Here is a 14591-nt window from a genome sequence, read left to right as displayed (position 1 = left end):
AAACTTTTTCTCTCAGAAGGTTGGGTCTTTGGATCTCACTTTCTCAAAGGACAACGGAAGCAGAATCAGAATATTTTTAAGACAGAGGCAGATAGATCTTTGATAATCAAAGGGATGAAGAATTACCACAGGTAAATGAAAATGCAGGGGCGAGGTCACAGTCAGGTATTGTTAAATGACAGCAAGCTTGAGGACCTGAATGGCCTCCTCCTGCTCCTAATTCATTGGCACATATTTATACACAGCACCGCACAGTTGCCAGTCATCTACCAAAGGAGCTTCCCCAGTTACGGATGACCTGACTTATGGAAATCCAACTTTACGGAAACTCTCTGATAGATTTTTAAAGCATTGTTTAAAGGTAGTGAGGAAATGAATAAAGAATAAGGGAAGAAATGAAAGAATTATAGCTAGTTTATGTAGAGCGATACAATATGGGTGTCTATTGGAAATGGATGTTTCTGACTTATGAAGAAGTTGGCTTATGGACAATTGTCAGGATTGGAACCCTTACGTAACCTGAGGACTGCCTGTAATTTTTTGGTGTGATGTAGAAGTCATTATGAAACATGCTTCTTTGCAAAAATCGCAATTTTTCCATTTTAAACCAGGGGTACGCTGGTCGCCAATTAAAAAATGTCCATTTGTTTTAAATATGTTTTATGCTTTGAGCAAGAAATTACTCGTATGACTGTATTTCTAAAAGTTTTGACCTTTGAAAAAGGACTAATGCAGTCTTTTTCTTGAGTAAAATCAATTAGGAACTTATCTGCTGGAAGTGCTCAGCAACATACATTTGGGATTCCAATCGTGCATTCTGCATTCAATTAATTTGGGGGAAAATGTTAATTAAAATTCACAACAGAAGGTTAAGATACTGCATTATGAGCTGATATTCAAGACCAGAGATGCAATATGTGCAATCTGGACATTAAAAGATTTAAGTTCACTAGTTGTGAACTTCATCTTGTACCCAGTACTTGTCCAAGCACTGAACAATGCCAGTTACCATCACAGCTTTCTTTTGGTTGATGGAGTATTTTTGCTAGTTTTGACGAGACCACTGAAATTAGGCTGGTACAGCTTTCCCTCCTTCCTCATTGCAATTCATTTTACATCAGCTGGTAGGACATAGAATTGTGGCAAATATTTCTTACATACTTAATAAACTTAACTAGATGCGTACAATTGTCTTCAGTAGAATTTTGGTCCTTTTGCCCTTAAAATTCTAACTCAGAATGAACCTTTATCATAGTATCTTACTCTAAACATCATTCTTCCTGTAAGAAACTGGATGGTAACCCACTGGCATTCTATTCAATGATGGATACAGCTAAGCCCAGTTGATCAACAGGTAAGGGGTAATAAATGCTGCCTTGCCGGCAATGTCCACAGCCCAAAATACACATACAAAAAATTGACCATTGTTTCAACAGGTGAGAATTCCCTGATTTCTCTCTTCATTAGTCAAAAGCATTAAAAATAAAACAAATTAGGGCCCAAATTACTACTCCTACAAATCCAAGACTGAACCTCAGATTTTCCTGGTCTACATGTTTGTATGACACCACATGATGTATTAACTCATCAAACATTGAATGCAAGTGATTTTTTTTATATATATATATATAAAAAAGATTTGCTGCTCAAACAGGTAGGGTACAAAAAAATTGAAAGAATTTACATGTAGTGGAACAGATCAATCAAATTTCATTAACTTTTGGCATCAGATTTGCTAACACATCATATAACAAAATTTACCACAATTACTTATATTCAGCTGTACAGGTCCACTATCCAAAAACTGGCACTCTTACAACCAAGACAATGTCAGATTTTAAACTTTCCCAGATTTTGGACCATGTAGAAACAAAATTTGAGAAGTTTCTATACAAACATTCTTCTTGCTATGCACTTTTAAATTTAGATTGGACAGTTTGGGCAGAGTTGGGTTGATTTGGAGCATGGACACTAGATCAGCATGCCACTGGAAACAAAGCAGCGATGCTAGAGAACTAGCAGCTAGTCGAACTTCCAGAAATGTCTGTTCTTCAGATCAGTATAGATACAATTGGCACTCTTGGGTAAATCATTGTTGGATCTGATGACATTTTACAGAGTCTTGGCAATTAAATGAAGAAAATCATACAAAATTATTTACACCATTTTGGAATTAAAGAAAATCTTAAAACAACAAACTCCAAACAACAGCTAAAGCACCCGAATGATCAAAACATTTTACCTTCTATTCACATCACATTCCCATCTGGGCTGTCCAATCTAACTGCTTTACAAATGGTGCCAATTTTGTTCCATTAATTAATAGAAAACAGTATTCAAATACAGCAAGTTGAGCAAAGTCCGTTTCACCTGCCTGCAGAATGCTCAGAAACAGGTTTTCCAGAAATCGCATACTGCTTATGTAATTTTAGAAACCAATTCTATTAAGTAAACAAAGAAAACATTCAACATATTTTAAAGTACCTGTATAATTCTACCGGGAGAGTAGAGTGGGAAACAACATAAAGTCAAGCTTATCCTAGCTCCCAAGCTTAAGGACTGTTTTGTATAATGCCCAAAGATAACATATTCGGACCTGATTACTCTGTGAAACAAGTCCGACATTTTATCATTTCATGGAGCATTACAACCCTTTAGTAAGGGTGCTGCAGATATCAAGCCTTTTCTAATAGCATAATATATCCTAGCTAGCATTAGTTCAGACACATATTCACACACACGTGCACAGAAAAATTCCACTGTACAGTGTTTATATTTGTCAACTAAATAACCCCCTAGGCATTTCCAAAAAAATATTCACTGAAGGTTATTCTTTTAGATATATTAAACATTGGAACTTTTAAAATTATACATACGATGCCTGGCCAGTTGCTGTATGATGCAAATCTTTGGGATAACAATTATATACATACTGCCTACAAATCTAAATCAACTGATGCATATACAGAGTCTAATAATTCATAATGCATATACAGAGTCTAATAAGCAGCTGACCAGCACAAACTTTTTGTGGCTGGACAGAACACCTTCCACATTTTACAGAGCGACCATTCCATTTGCATTTCTGATTTTTTTTTGTTAAGATTGTTTGAAATCCTTTTGTCATTCAGTAAAAAAAAATGCATATTGCAAGGGACATTCACAATGGCCAAAAACTATAGGAAATTTCTGAAAAGTCATTGTTGATAGGTGCTGGGGTTAAGTCCTGTTAATCCTGCGCCAACTATTAAAACTCACTCTCTTTAAATAAATCGCGAACGAACAAAGTGTGCACTTATAACTTACTATTACACTTCAAAATTGCTGAAAGTGCTCAAGTTTGGGACAAATGCATCACTTAGAAATGTGCTATATAAATGTGAGTCTGATCAACACAAATTAAAATTCTGTCTGGAGACTCTTTCTTGATACCATGATCCATGCTGATGAGGCTGATGACTTCAACCTAGTGACTCAATGAGATCAGTCTGGAATTGCGCATGTGCTACAATTAAAGATTCTATCTTTGTCACAAAACTGTTTTAAAACCATGTTTAAATACTGATGATGTAATTGATACAGCTGTTAGCGTGTTAGTTGAAATGACCCATTGTCTGAGGCTCCTTTATGTAAACTCTTAGACATGCTGCCCAACGAAGCTACTAAAGAACCAGGCAGGCTTTTGCTCACATTGAAGTGGCCAGTCAGAAATTAGCACTGACTGAAGTCTTAAAGCAGGTTACCTGGCTGCCTGGGTGGGGAAAACCAATAAACAGGATAAATGCCAAAATGCCAAGAATACAAAATACTGCTTTTCAATAAAACAGTAAGAAAAAATGCTCCATTATAGTCTATGACCCTATGATTTGTACACCTATCAATGATTATGTATTTTTTAGAAGCACATTTTGTATCAGCCTTGTATGAGAAAAATAGAGTCAAACATATTAAGAGAATACTTTTTAAACCAATACACATTTCACTGCTTTCTCCTTTTTTGTTGTCAATATTCATCTTTTTTTCTCCTTTCCATCATGTTCTTCTCTCCTGGAACCTACAGATTTTTGAGCCTGTATACTGTATCTTTACCACTGCCGTGCACAGAGGCCCCAGAAGGAAAGACTAAATCCGTGTTGGAAGTAGAAGGAACACTGGCCCTGGAAACATAATTTCTTGGAGTCTGTCCAAAGTGTGAAGAATGTGTTGTCCGATGCCGACCACTGGATGTAGATGAATTTGGTGGCAAAACTTCACTTGATTTTGAAAGAGACTGATTGGCCTTTAATTGTGGCTGAACCTCCTTGGTTGAAGCTTCTCTTCGGGCCAATCTCGGATCCTTATGTCTGGACTGAGATGACTGCTCCGATCTAACCGAAGTCTGAGGATGTGTAACAGTATTTGATGCCTCAGGCTGTACAGTAGCAGAAGCCTGAGGCCTACATTGCCGTTGTAGTGCAGTTGGTTGAGAAGGAATTGGTTGTTTGGGAATTCGTGCACTGCTGATGTCACTTAACTGATTTGGAGTAGTTTTGAAATTTGAACTATCACTCCTGAATTTTTTGAGAGCAGGAACAGGTTCCCTTTCATTTGTGAGTGCACCGGGATCAGAAATGTTTCTGCGGAAAGTGGGTCTTGGTTTTGTAACTTTTTGGCAGTCCTTCTTGTATTCCCTTTCACATGTTTTCACAATGGCTCCTCTTTTCTTTGCATCCTGAATCAAAGCATTCCAGTCTTTATCTTCCTAAAATACAGAGGAGAAAATATGCAGAGTGGAAAAAGGCACAATACATATATATTCCTCAATTTTCGCACCTAATGGATGAACTCTTAATAGAATTGCCATGACACAGAAGGTATTTAACCCATCAAATCCGTGACAACTTTAAGCAGAACAATCCTGCTGGCCCCATCCTTTTCCTCAATGATCTGCAAATTACTCTCTCTTGTGCCAATCCAATGGCACTGATTGATTCTATTTCCACTACACTTAAAGGTCATGAATTTGACATTTTTACTGCTGTCAAAAACGTTTTTCTCTTACATTCCATGACCCACATGTGTTGCATTCAAGCCAATTATTTAATGATTTATCTGGTTTTCTCCTTCAGCTGCAGTATCACACACTAACCTGAATTTTATGGGAATAGTGGAAGTGATAGTAGCATTTCCCATTGCCATAGTGATAAGTGTGGTATCGAAAGATGTGCAATGGCCTGATCTGGGGTATTTATCCAGTCGTTACCTCTTCAATCCCACATAGATTTTCGACCGGCGCGTTTTAAAGGCACGATAACTGATAAATTCAATGAGTTTGTATGACCGTAATTATTTTGCAAATGTGGAATTTCATTCCTTCAGGAGATATTTAGTGCTACATATTTCCAAAAAAACTGTTCCCATTTGTCTCTTAATCCAGTTTTTCTTTAACAGCCTTAATTCTATTGTCTGTACCAGATTTAAAATGAACTTATATAAGTTTAGATTCCACATTTCTGTCTAAGGTGAGGATCCTTCACTGTGAATGGCTGAACAACTATGCTTCTTTTCCTACATACAGTTACCACAGATGGCCTGTACTGGGTACAAGACTGGACCAGTATCTGCCCTGTAGCCCAGAAAACTCTGGGCAGCTGTCAGAAAGGTGAACGGAAAGTGACAGTGCTTTTACCACTGACTACAACATCCAGCCATGCAAATCTTGACCAATAAAACATTTAACTAAAGAAACAATTAAGACAATTGTTCTTCAAAAAGGATGATGTGGGCTGCTGCATTCGAAGTTTCAATAAATGTTCACTTTTAAAGCATGCAGAATAACATCATCATGTTATTTCTACAATTATGAGACAGCCACAAATATCCACCTGAGAAAACACTGGGATCAACTGGACAACCCTGGCCTCATCCTATCAGAAATATTCCCATTTTCCCCTCCATTCCTCCCCCACCATCTCTATAACTTATCTACATGTGTTTTCTCACTTTCTCAGTTCTGATAAAACACCTTCAACCTGAAGTACTAGCTCTATTTCTCTTTGGAAACACTCAGCCTGGATTGCTCAGCGTTTTCAACTGAAATTGTTTATATTATAGTTTTAGAATCACATACTGAAAAATCAAGATTATTGTTGAAGACTCTTACTGTCCTGCTTGCCATGTTAACTGACCATTGTTCCTGGAAAATCATAACATGATTATACTTGAACTAACCATAAGAGTCTTCAAATGTCCCAGAATGAAAAGACTCAAACGAGCTCGGGTTATCGTAACATTCAGTCGCTGTCGGTCTGCCAAGAACCTGCAAAAAAAAATGCAAAATTTAACAATAATAATCAGCAACACTGATTCTTTTAAATTAATGCCAATCACACATCTATACTAGCACCAAGCTTTTGTTATTTAACTTGGGGTTCTCTCAACCTTCATGTGTCCAAGAGTTTCTGCACATTTATATTCCAAATGCAAAAACATTTTCTGCAGTTCTAATTTTCTTCAGAAAATTCATGTTCTTTTTTAAAAAGGGAAGTGACTTTTAGGGAGAACCCCAGAAGGAGCATTAGGACTTGCAAAGGACCTGGAAAAGGTTTCCAAAAATAAGTACAATATGTCAAGCAACAACAACTTTGCTTATACCCCATCGTGATAAGACTATTGAACAGTTCCCTTATACAATGAGATGAACTATGACCTCACAATCTACCTTGTGACCTTGCACCTTATTGCACTGCACATTCTCTGTAGCTGTGACACTTTACTCTGTATTGTTACTGTTTTTACCTGTACTACATCAATGCACTCTGTACTAACTCAATGTAACTGCACTGTGTAATGAATTGACCTGTACAATCGGTTTGTAAGACAAGCTTTTCACTGTACCTCGGTACAAGTGACAATAATAAACCAATACCAATTTCTACAAAACCAGATATAAACAAATTCTTTATGATAATCTTGAAGTTTGTATCATTCCTGCTGCAAGCTCAATGTGTCATTCTTTACTGCACTGGTCTCCCCATGTCACCACACTTGCAATGTATTATATGCACACTGACACAGATGCCAGATTGACAATGTAAAATGAACTGGAGCCTTGCACAAGGTACCATTGAGGATAATTCTACAGTGTAACTGATTTACAATGCTACACATGAATATTGATAAATATGACCCTCAATATTATATCAGATGTGAAATGAATGCCATTTTAATTTCTAAATGAGAGAAATGAAGGTTTAAGAAAGATTTAGAACTTCCCCTCACTATCTAGTAACTAGTAGAAGGCTCCTGTTGAAATTTTGTATACAAATTTCCTGGGGTTAATATCTCATGACACCAATCTCATAATTCACTCAATCTGGAAAAGATAGTGTGAAAAATCAGTTCAAATCTTACACTTGGTTCAGTTTTGGCATGCATTATTGTGCAGTTTTCACTTTGCAGTTTTCTGGGATGGAATGGGGGAAGGTGTGTTTGTATTTTCCTGTACATTCGCAAGTACTTTTTTTGTAAGGGGATGAAATACAAAAATAGAGCAGTCTTGCTGTAACTTTCGATTTAACTTTCTTTATTTAAGTAGGGATTATACTCTAATTGTCAGCAATTCACACTGGGTTCACTCTTGCAAAGATGTTTTCCCCTTTGGGGGAACATAGGACTAGGGAGCAGAGTTTCAGAATAAGGGATAAACAATTTAAGATTGATACATGAGAAATTTCTTGTCTCAGATGGTTATGAATCTTTCAAATTCTGTTCTTGGAATCATCGAATATAGCCTGAGATAGACAGGCTATTGAATAATATGGGAATTAATAGGTATGGGATCAGGCAGGAAACTGGATGTGAAGCCCACAAAGGGTGGGGTGGGGCAAGGGGGTGTGACTGAGAGACAGTTACGACCAGCACTAGGAGATCAGAGGAAATCACTTCACCCAATAGATCTCTGAAGACTGTTTGCCCTAACGCAGCTGACAATAATACAATCCTTCTCACATCCTTGGAATCCATCCACTGTGCCAACTTGCACTGTTCTGGAAAAGGGAAAAAAAAACTTGTTAAAATTACAAATTTCCCTTATTACATTTAGACACAATAATCATAGTTATCCACAAGATGATTTACAGAGAAGAAATACAAATTCTGAATGTTGCATCAGTTTAAATTGGTTTTGCTTCTGTCCAGCTGAGCAAATCTGTGCAAAATTAACATTGCTCATAGCAATCAATTTTATTGACTCCAAGCTGGCACGCACAGGGCATTCCCCAGTGTATCTTACTGCAACGGCCACTGACCATTATACATGCGAAAGCCTCATTCAGTACTGGGAAGCTATTAAGGCAATAGGCACCATAGTGGAAGCTGATCGCGGCCTCAACAACACTTATGTGCTTTCCAACGAGGGCCACTGGAAAATTATGAGGAGCAGACTCATTCATTTCCCTTTATCATTTAAAGTGCTGAGATTTGCTTTAATTGCCCTTTTAAATCACCAGCTATGGTCTCTATTTTTCAGCTTTCAAAGGATAAGCTTGGAATTATCTGGGGCATTTTAAAGATTAAATTTAGATTTGGCTCAAAATAATGTTAAAAGACTTGACTGGGTTTCACTTTGACTTGAATTGTTACTGAGTTTTACATGAAGAAATACTTGGTTTTATTTCAGTCAGTTTGCTGTGGCAAGTCAGATGCTTTTAACTAGAGGGAAAACCACAATCAAAACTGCATAAAAGGGAGGTTGCTGGTAGTCATTTGACAGGCGCAGCACTTTGAGACTAGTTTAATCAAATTACCGCAGCCTAACATGGCACGCGCTTTTTGAAATAGTCTAGGAATAGGCTCCATTTGAACTGATCTCATCACTTTCATAAATCTTAACAAGCAAGACGAAAGCAATATTGGCAGAGTCAGGCCACAGGTTGGTAGCCTATCCCCACCATCTGAGCCATGCCATCTTTTCGCAGCTACTATCAGGCAGGACATACAGAAGCCTGAAGTCCCACATCATCAGGTTCAAGAACAGCTACTTCCCTTAACTATTTGGTTCTTGAACCAACTGGCAAAACCCTAATCACTACAGCTTAGCAACACTATGACCACTTTGCACTAAAATGGACTTTTTGTTCTAATTGTGTTTTCTTGTAAATTGTACACCGTTTTTATGTTTTTCTTGTGATATTACATGATGTTATGTGCCTGTGCTGCTGCTGCATGCAAGGTTTTCACTGCACCTGTGCATACATGTACTGGTGCATATGACAATAAACTCAACTTCGACTTTGCATTTAGCCAGGGTCAAAAGTGGCAGAGAAAATATCATAAAAATAAAAGCCAGGCAGCAATGTAGGTGCCAAAATACAATTTTGGTGTGAAAGGTGAAAAATAATTTCAATGAAGCAAGGCATTTTACTGAAGTACTCTTGTCTTCACTTTTACAATTTGGTTATCAATAAGGCAAACAACAAAGAAAAATTTTATCCAAAGCTACAAGTTCAAAATAAATGGCACAGAACATATACACGTATACTGAATGTCAGTGTGGAATGTTTCCAATATTAACTCTTCGCATACCTGCCATGTTCAAGCCTAGCCCTTTTACACTCTTGCTCAATTTGTTTGATGATTCCCTGTTTCTGTGCATTATATGGTGTGATCACTCCAATATTACGGCAAGTTCCTTTCTGTTTCTCTGCAATCATACTGATTAAGGCTACCACCAGTTTCACTTCCTGTGGGTTAGCATAAGAGCTGCAACAACAGGTGGAATGAAAGTATGAGGCAAAAGATGAAATAACCATGATATGCCCTGGTTAAGAATGCACTTTGTATTGTTCTATAAGATTTCTTATTAAATTGTAAGCAGTAACAACTAAATAATTTCCCCACCTTACAAGAGAATTGCAAACAATGACTTACATTACTACAAAATTACAGAGCTTTGATTTAAAACAACAAACAGTTGGTGATCAATATACAAAGTAAACCCTTAAGGTGGTATTGCCAAATTCAAAAGGCAATACACCACCTTATCCGATTCTGGTTGATGAGACTGCAAAGCTCTCGAGCAGCTGAATTAACCAGGTGGCAGAAAGTTTGCTGCATTCAATTCTACTCATCTAGGCTGTGAGAAAAAGTCTTCTCTACAGCTGCCAAAATGTAACTTATTACATACTGCATATTTTAAGTAAAAACAAGAAAGTCCATAAAAACAGAAAGTATTCTGGTAGGAAGAAGAGTGCTTTCAGCTCCTACCCATCTGCTCAGGCACAGTAGTGTAGTAGTTAGCATAACGCTATTACAGTACCAGCAACCTGGGTTCAATTCCGGCCACTGTCTGTAGGGAGTGTGTGTGTTCTCCCCGTGTCTGCATGAGTTTCCTCCGGGTGCTCTTGTTTCCTCCCACATTCCAAAGACGTACGGGTTAGGAAGTTGTGGGCATGCTATGTTGGCACCGGAAGGGTGGAGACATTTGCAGGCTGCCCCCAGAACACTCTATGCAAAAGATGCATTTCACGGTGTTTCGATGTACATGTGACTAATAAAGATATCTTTTCTTACATCTTATCCAGTAGTCACTGTCATGCACATGGTGAATACAAAATAGAGAACATAAAGGAAAATAAGGTGTAAAACATACTCTTTTTCCCTGCATTCATATCCATCTGTCACATCAAACAACATGTATGATTGGAAAGGCCAGTTCAGCCGACACCGCTCCATCTCTACATTTCTGTGAAAACACAGGAGTGAGAGGAGGAAGGTCAGAAATAGTCGCATGAATCTCTTGTGTACCCCAAAGCCATTAAAATTACATTTCAAAATATCATTAAAAGATAAAATTCATTTTGATATTAGAGCATTCCATTATTTTAGCATTTAATATTATAGAGTAGGCACTGTATTAAATATCTACCAAATTTCAATAGCCCTAACAATCTGCACAGATTAAACTGAGACAACAGTGTTCAGAGACCTTGAATGACTTCCATAATGTAGAAAGCCACAAGAAACTGCAGATGCTGGAATCTGGAGCAAAAAGCAAACTGCTGGAGGAACTCAGTGGGTCAGGCAGCATCTACGGAGGCAGAGGGATAGTTGACTCTTCGGTGGAGACCCTGATCAGGACTAATAGTGCAGAGGGTGGATAGCCTGTGTATAGAGGTGAGGCAGAAGGGTGAGGCAGGAGCTGGCAGGTGACAGGTGGATCTGGGCAATGAGGGGGATGGTATGCAGATGGAGTCAGGTGGAGGGGGAGGGGGGGGAGGGAGAGACAACAAAGTGTTGCAGAATCTGGAATCTGTTAAGGAAGATGATAAATGGAACTAGATAAGAAAAGGATCACCGCTCCTTTATCTGGTTCCACGTGTCACCTTCCTTGACTTGCAGTCCTTTGTTTTCTCCACATCATCTACCAGCCTCTTACTCTACCTCCACCCTCCCCGGCTCCACCTGCCCATCATACCCTTCCTCACCTGATTTCACTCATCACCTGCCAGCTCCTGCCTCTCCCCTCCTCCTCACCGCTACATTCTGGCCATCTCCCCTCTACACTCTCAGTCCTGATGCAGGGTCTCAACCTGAAACATAATCTATCACTCTGCCTTCATAGACGCTGCCTGACCCAGAGCTCCTCCAGCAGTTTGTCCATTATATGACTTATTTTGGGTCACTTCCAGTCAGGTGAATATGTCATCAATGAGGAAGCTTATTTGCATTAATATAAATGTACAAATATAATGTCACATTATGATGGCTCAATGCATTGTGGAAAATTATACAAGTTTAGGAGAGAAAGGATAGTTTTAAACAGAGACGATTTTGAAACAAACAGCATTCAGTATAACATGCTGAACTCCCCAGAAAAATGTAATAGAAAACACAAAAAAATTAATATTCCATCTGAAGAATAATTTTCAAAGAACTTACAAAAAGGTTCAATATTGAAAATATTGATTTTCAACCAGGTTTCATTAAATAAAAAGGAAAATGCTTTTAAAATAAACCCCAAATTGACAAGCCTTAAGGAATTTGACTTGCTGCAGTTTCACTTCTTTCTTAGTCTTTTGGATTGTTACTGGAGTTGTCAACTACTTTCCAAGCTGACATCCAGCTGAAGGACGGCAGTGACTGTATACGTAAACGGCAAGAGCACCAGCACCAGCACCAGATAGATATAGATCATTCTTGAGAAACCCAAGCAATAATGTACACGTGTATTAATAATTAATACTCTCTTACTCATCAGTTTTTAACATATTTCCATATATGTATTTGGAGGGAAACAGGCAGATGTCAGGATGCATCCTGTACTGGGTCAACAGCAACAGCACCGGGCTGTGTCCACAATTAGCCTGATTCACTTCACCTTGCAGGCACTTTTGCAGTCGGCACATCATTGATCGGCCATAGCCTAACTCTTTTGCTTTCTATAAAAAGAAAGGAGTGTTAATTTTTTTCTGTTTTCCATCTATGGAGGAGGACAAGGACTTTAAGTAAATGACACAAAAAGCACACAGGAATGTTTTTTTTAAAACAACTGGGAAACATTGAACAATAGTTCTAATTTTAATATCACATCAGTATTGCAATTGTACAATGACCTGGAATTTGCTCATTGATGAATGCAGTCAGGTGCGTCTGTCCTGCACCTACTTAGTTTGGAACTGGAATGTTGAACTTCATGAAAAGCAAGTCTGGATGAGAAATGGCAACAGATACATCTGCATTAAACTTTTGTCACATGGACAACACTGCCCATGAAATGATTGAAACCATCTTAACAGCCCATAAAGCTCTGTGAAGACTACTTTGTGCCAAATTTGCCTGGAAGATGGAGGAGAGCTACGCCATCATAGAATGGAGGTCTTGGTACAACATTATGAAACATTGGTTACATCACAGCTGAAATATTGTGTGCAGTTCTGGTCACAGTACAATAAGAAAGACATGATTGCACTAGAGGTGGTGCAGAGGGATTCACCAGGATGTTGCCTGAAATGGAATGTTTCAGTTATAAGAGAGATTGGACAGGCTGAGTTTATTTTCCTTGCAGCAGAGGCAGCTGAAGATGGATCTGATAAAGGTATACAAGATTATGAGGCATAGATTGGATAGACAGTAAGAAACTTTTCACCATGGCAGAGGTATCTGAAGTCTCGAGGGCATAGGTGTAAGGTGAGGAGTAAGACATTTAGAGAAGATCTGAAGAACATTTTCACACAGAGGGTGGTTGCAATCTAGACTTCAATCTCAATTGCCTTGAAGCATCCTCCTCACAATTCATAATTCTACCCAGTTTGGTGTTGTCAGCAAACTTCAAAATACTATTTTGTTCCCTCCCTGTGGTATCCAACTACTTGCTGCCTGCCACCCAGAAAACAACCCACTTATTCATACTCTGTTTGCTGTTTGTCAGCATGTAGCATGTGTGTTCAGGGTTTACCAAGCTGTGTGGAAATGTTTCTCATCAATTATTCAACCTCCACATGGCACAGAGAGTACTTTGTAGGTTACAATGTTTCCAAAATTGCTATCCATTAAGGCCATCAAGTTTTTGTCTTGAATGTTTCCAAACGTTCCAGTTGTTCAGTTATGTTCAAAATCTAATAAAAATTATGAAACCAACCTTCAATAACATTTTTCTTTCAAAGCTAAATTCCTTCAAAACACTTGAAACTATTAATTAAAAAGATGAAAGCAAGCACAATGAATTAGAAAGAATGTAAAATGTTATTCTTAACATTCTTCCTCTAAGCTCTTCCTATCCATTTAAAATGTGTTCACAGGTGTACATTTAGATGGCAGATTCCCCAGCTAAAGTGCTGGGGAATTCAACAGATTCATGTTGTGCAAGCGGAACTTGGCCTACAAGCTTGTGAAATCCGCCTTCATATGGGAATTCCAAACTTGCTGGATCTCTTGAGGGCAAATGTTAGCAGTTCTGCCTGTATTTCCCAGCAAATACCCAGCCCTTTATGTTTGGGGCACATAGTTGCAATTTAGGGAAAATGTAAGAGGACACAATTATCTGGGACTCACCATGCCTTGTTAAAACTGCACTAAGGTAGGGATGTACCACCAAAAAATCTCCAAATCTATTACAAGGATAAGCAAACCGATGTTAGCATCCTCTTCCAGGACAACATCTTGGCTCTAATCAGACTCAGCTACCTCCAATGGACAAGCACATTGTTTGCATGGCCGACTCCAGAGAAAGGCATACCCCTTTGAGGTCTGTCACAGCAAGACCATTACCAAGACAGAAGAAATCCTTAAAGCCTCTTTGCAAAAATGTAACATCCTCACCAGCTTGTGGGAATCCCTGGTCTTTCACTGATCAAAATGGAGAAGGAGCATCTGGAATGGCACTGAGCACAGAATTGCTTTGTCAGAAGCCCAGCAAAAGTGGCTGTAGCAGCACATTGTCTCCCTTATTGGCCACCCACTCACTTGAGGAAGTGGTGGTCAGAACATGTAAAGATTTAAAACAATCCTACTGCATTCCCGAATAATGATAGTTTAAGGTGTGACCAACTAATTCTGCATTGAGTAATAATAATGACTGTGTGTAAGAACTAACAAACAGGAGTAATGTATGC

General features: G+C 38.5%; 1 protein-coding gene across 2 annotated transcripts in view; it reads right to left on the bottom strand.

Annotated features, from left to right (window-relative positions):
• Positions 1 to 1596: 1596 nt before the first annotated feature.
• setx (senataxin) overlaps positions 1597 to 14591 on the bottom strand; it is a 76603-nt gene continuing 63608 nt past the window's right edge. The window contains exons 21-26 of one of the 2 annotated variants that reach the window (XM_052037069.1): positions 12232 to 12419; positions 10631 to 10723; positions 9565 to 9741; positions 7929 to 8027; positions 6211 to 6298; positions 1597 to 4741 (exon numbers count right to left, since the gene is read on the bottom strand). In XM_052037069.1, the coding sequence (XP_051893029.1) occupies positions 4055 to 4741; positions 6211 to 6298; positions 7929 to 8027; positions 9565 to 9741; positions 10631 to 10723; positions 12232 to 12419 (1332 nt within the window). In that variant the 3' untranslated portion in view covers positions 1597 to 4054. The remainder of the gene's footprint in view (positions 4742 to 6210; positions 6299 to 7928; positions 8028 to 9564; positions 9742 to 10630; positions 10724 to 12231; positions 12420 to 14591) is intronic. The other variant, XM_052037068.1, reaches the window with a different exon arrangement.

This window comes from Pristis pectinata, chromosome 23 (assembly GCF_009764475.1).
Source record: "Pristis pectinata isolate sPriPec2 chromosome 23, sPriPec2.1.pri, whole genome shotgun sequence".
Taxonomy (NCBI): Eukaryota; Metazoa; Chordata; class Chondrichthyes; order Rhinopristiformes; family Pristidae; genus Pristis; species Pristis pectinata.
Note: the sequence above shows the minus strand (reverse complement) of the source record. Positions and strands in the feature narration are given on the sequence as shown.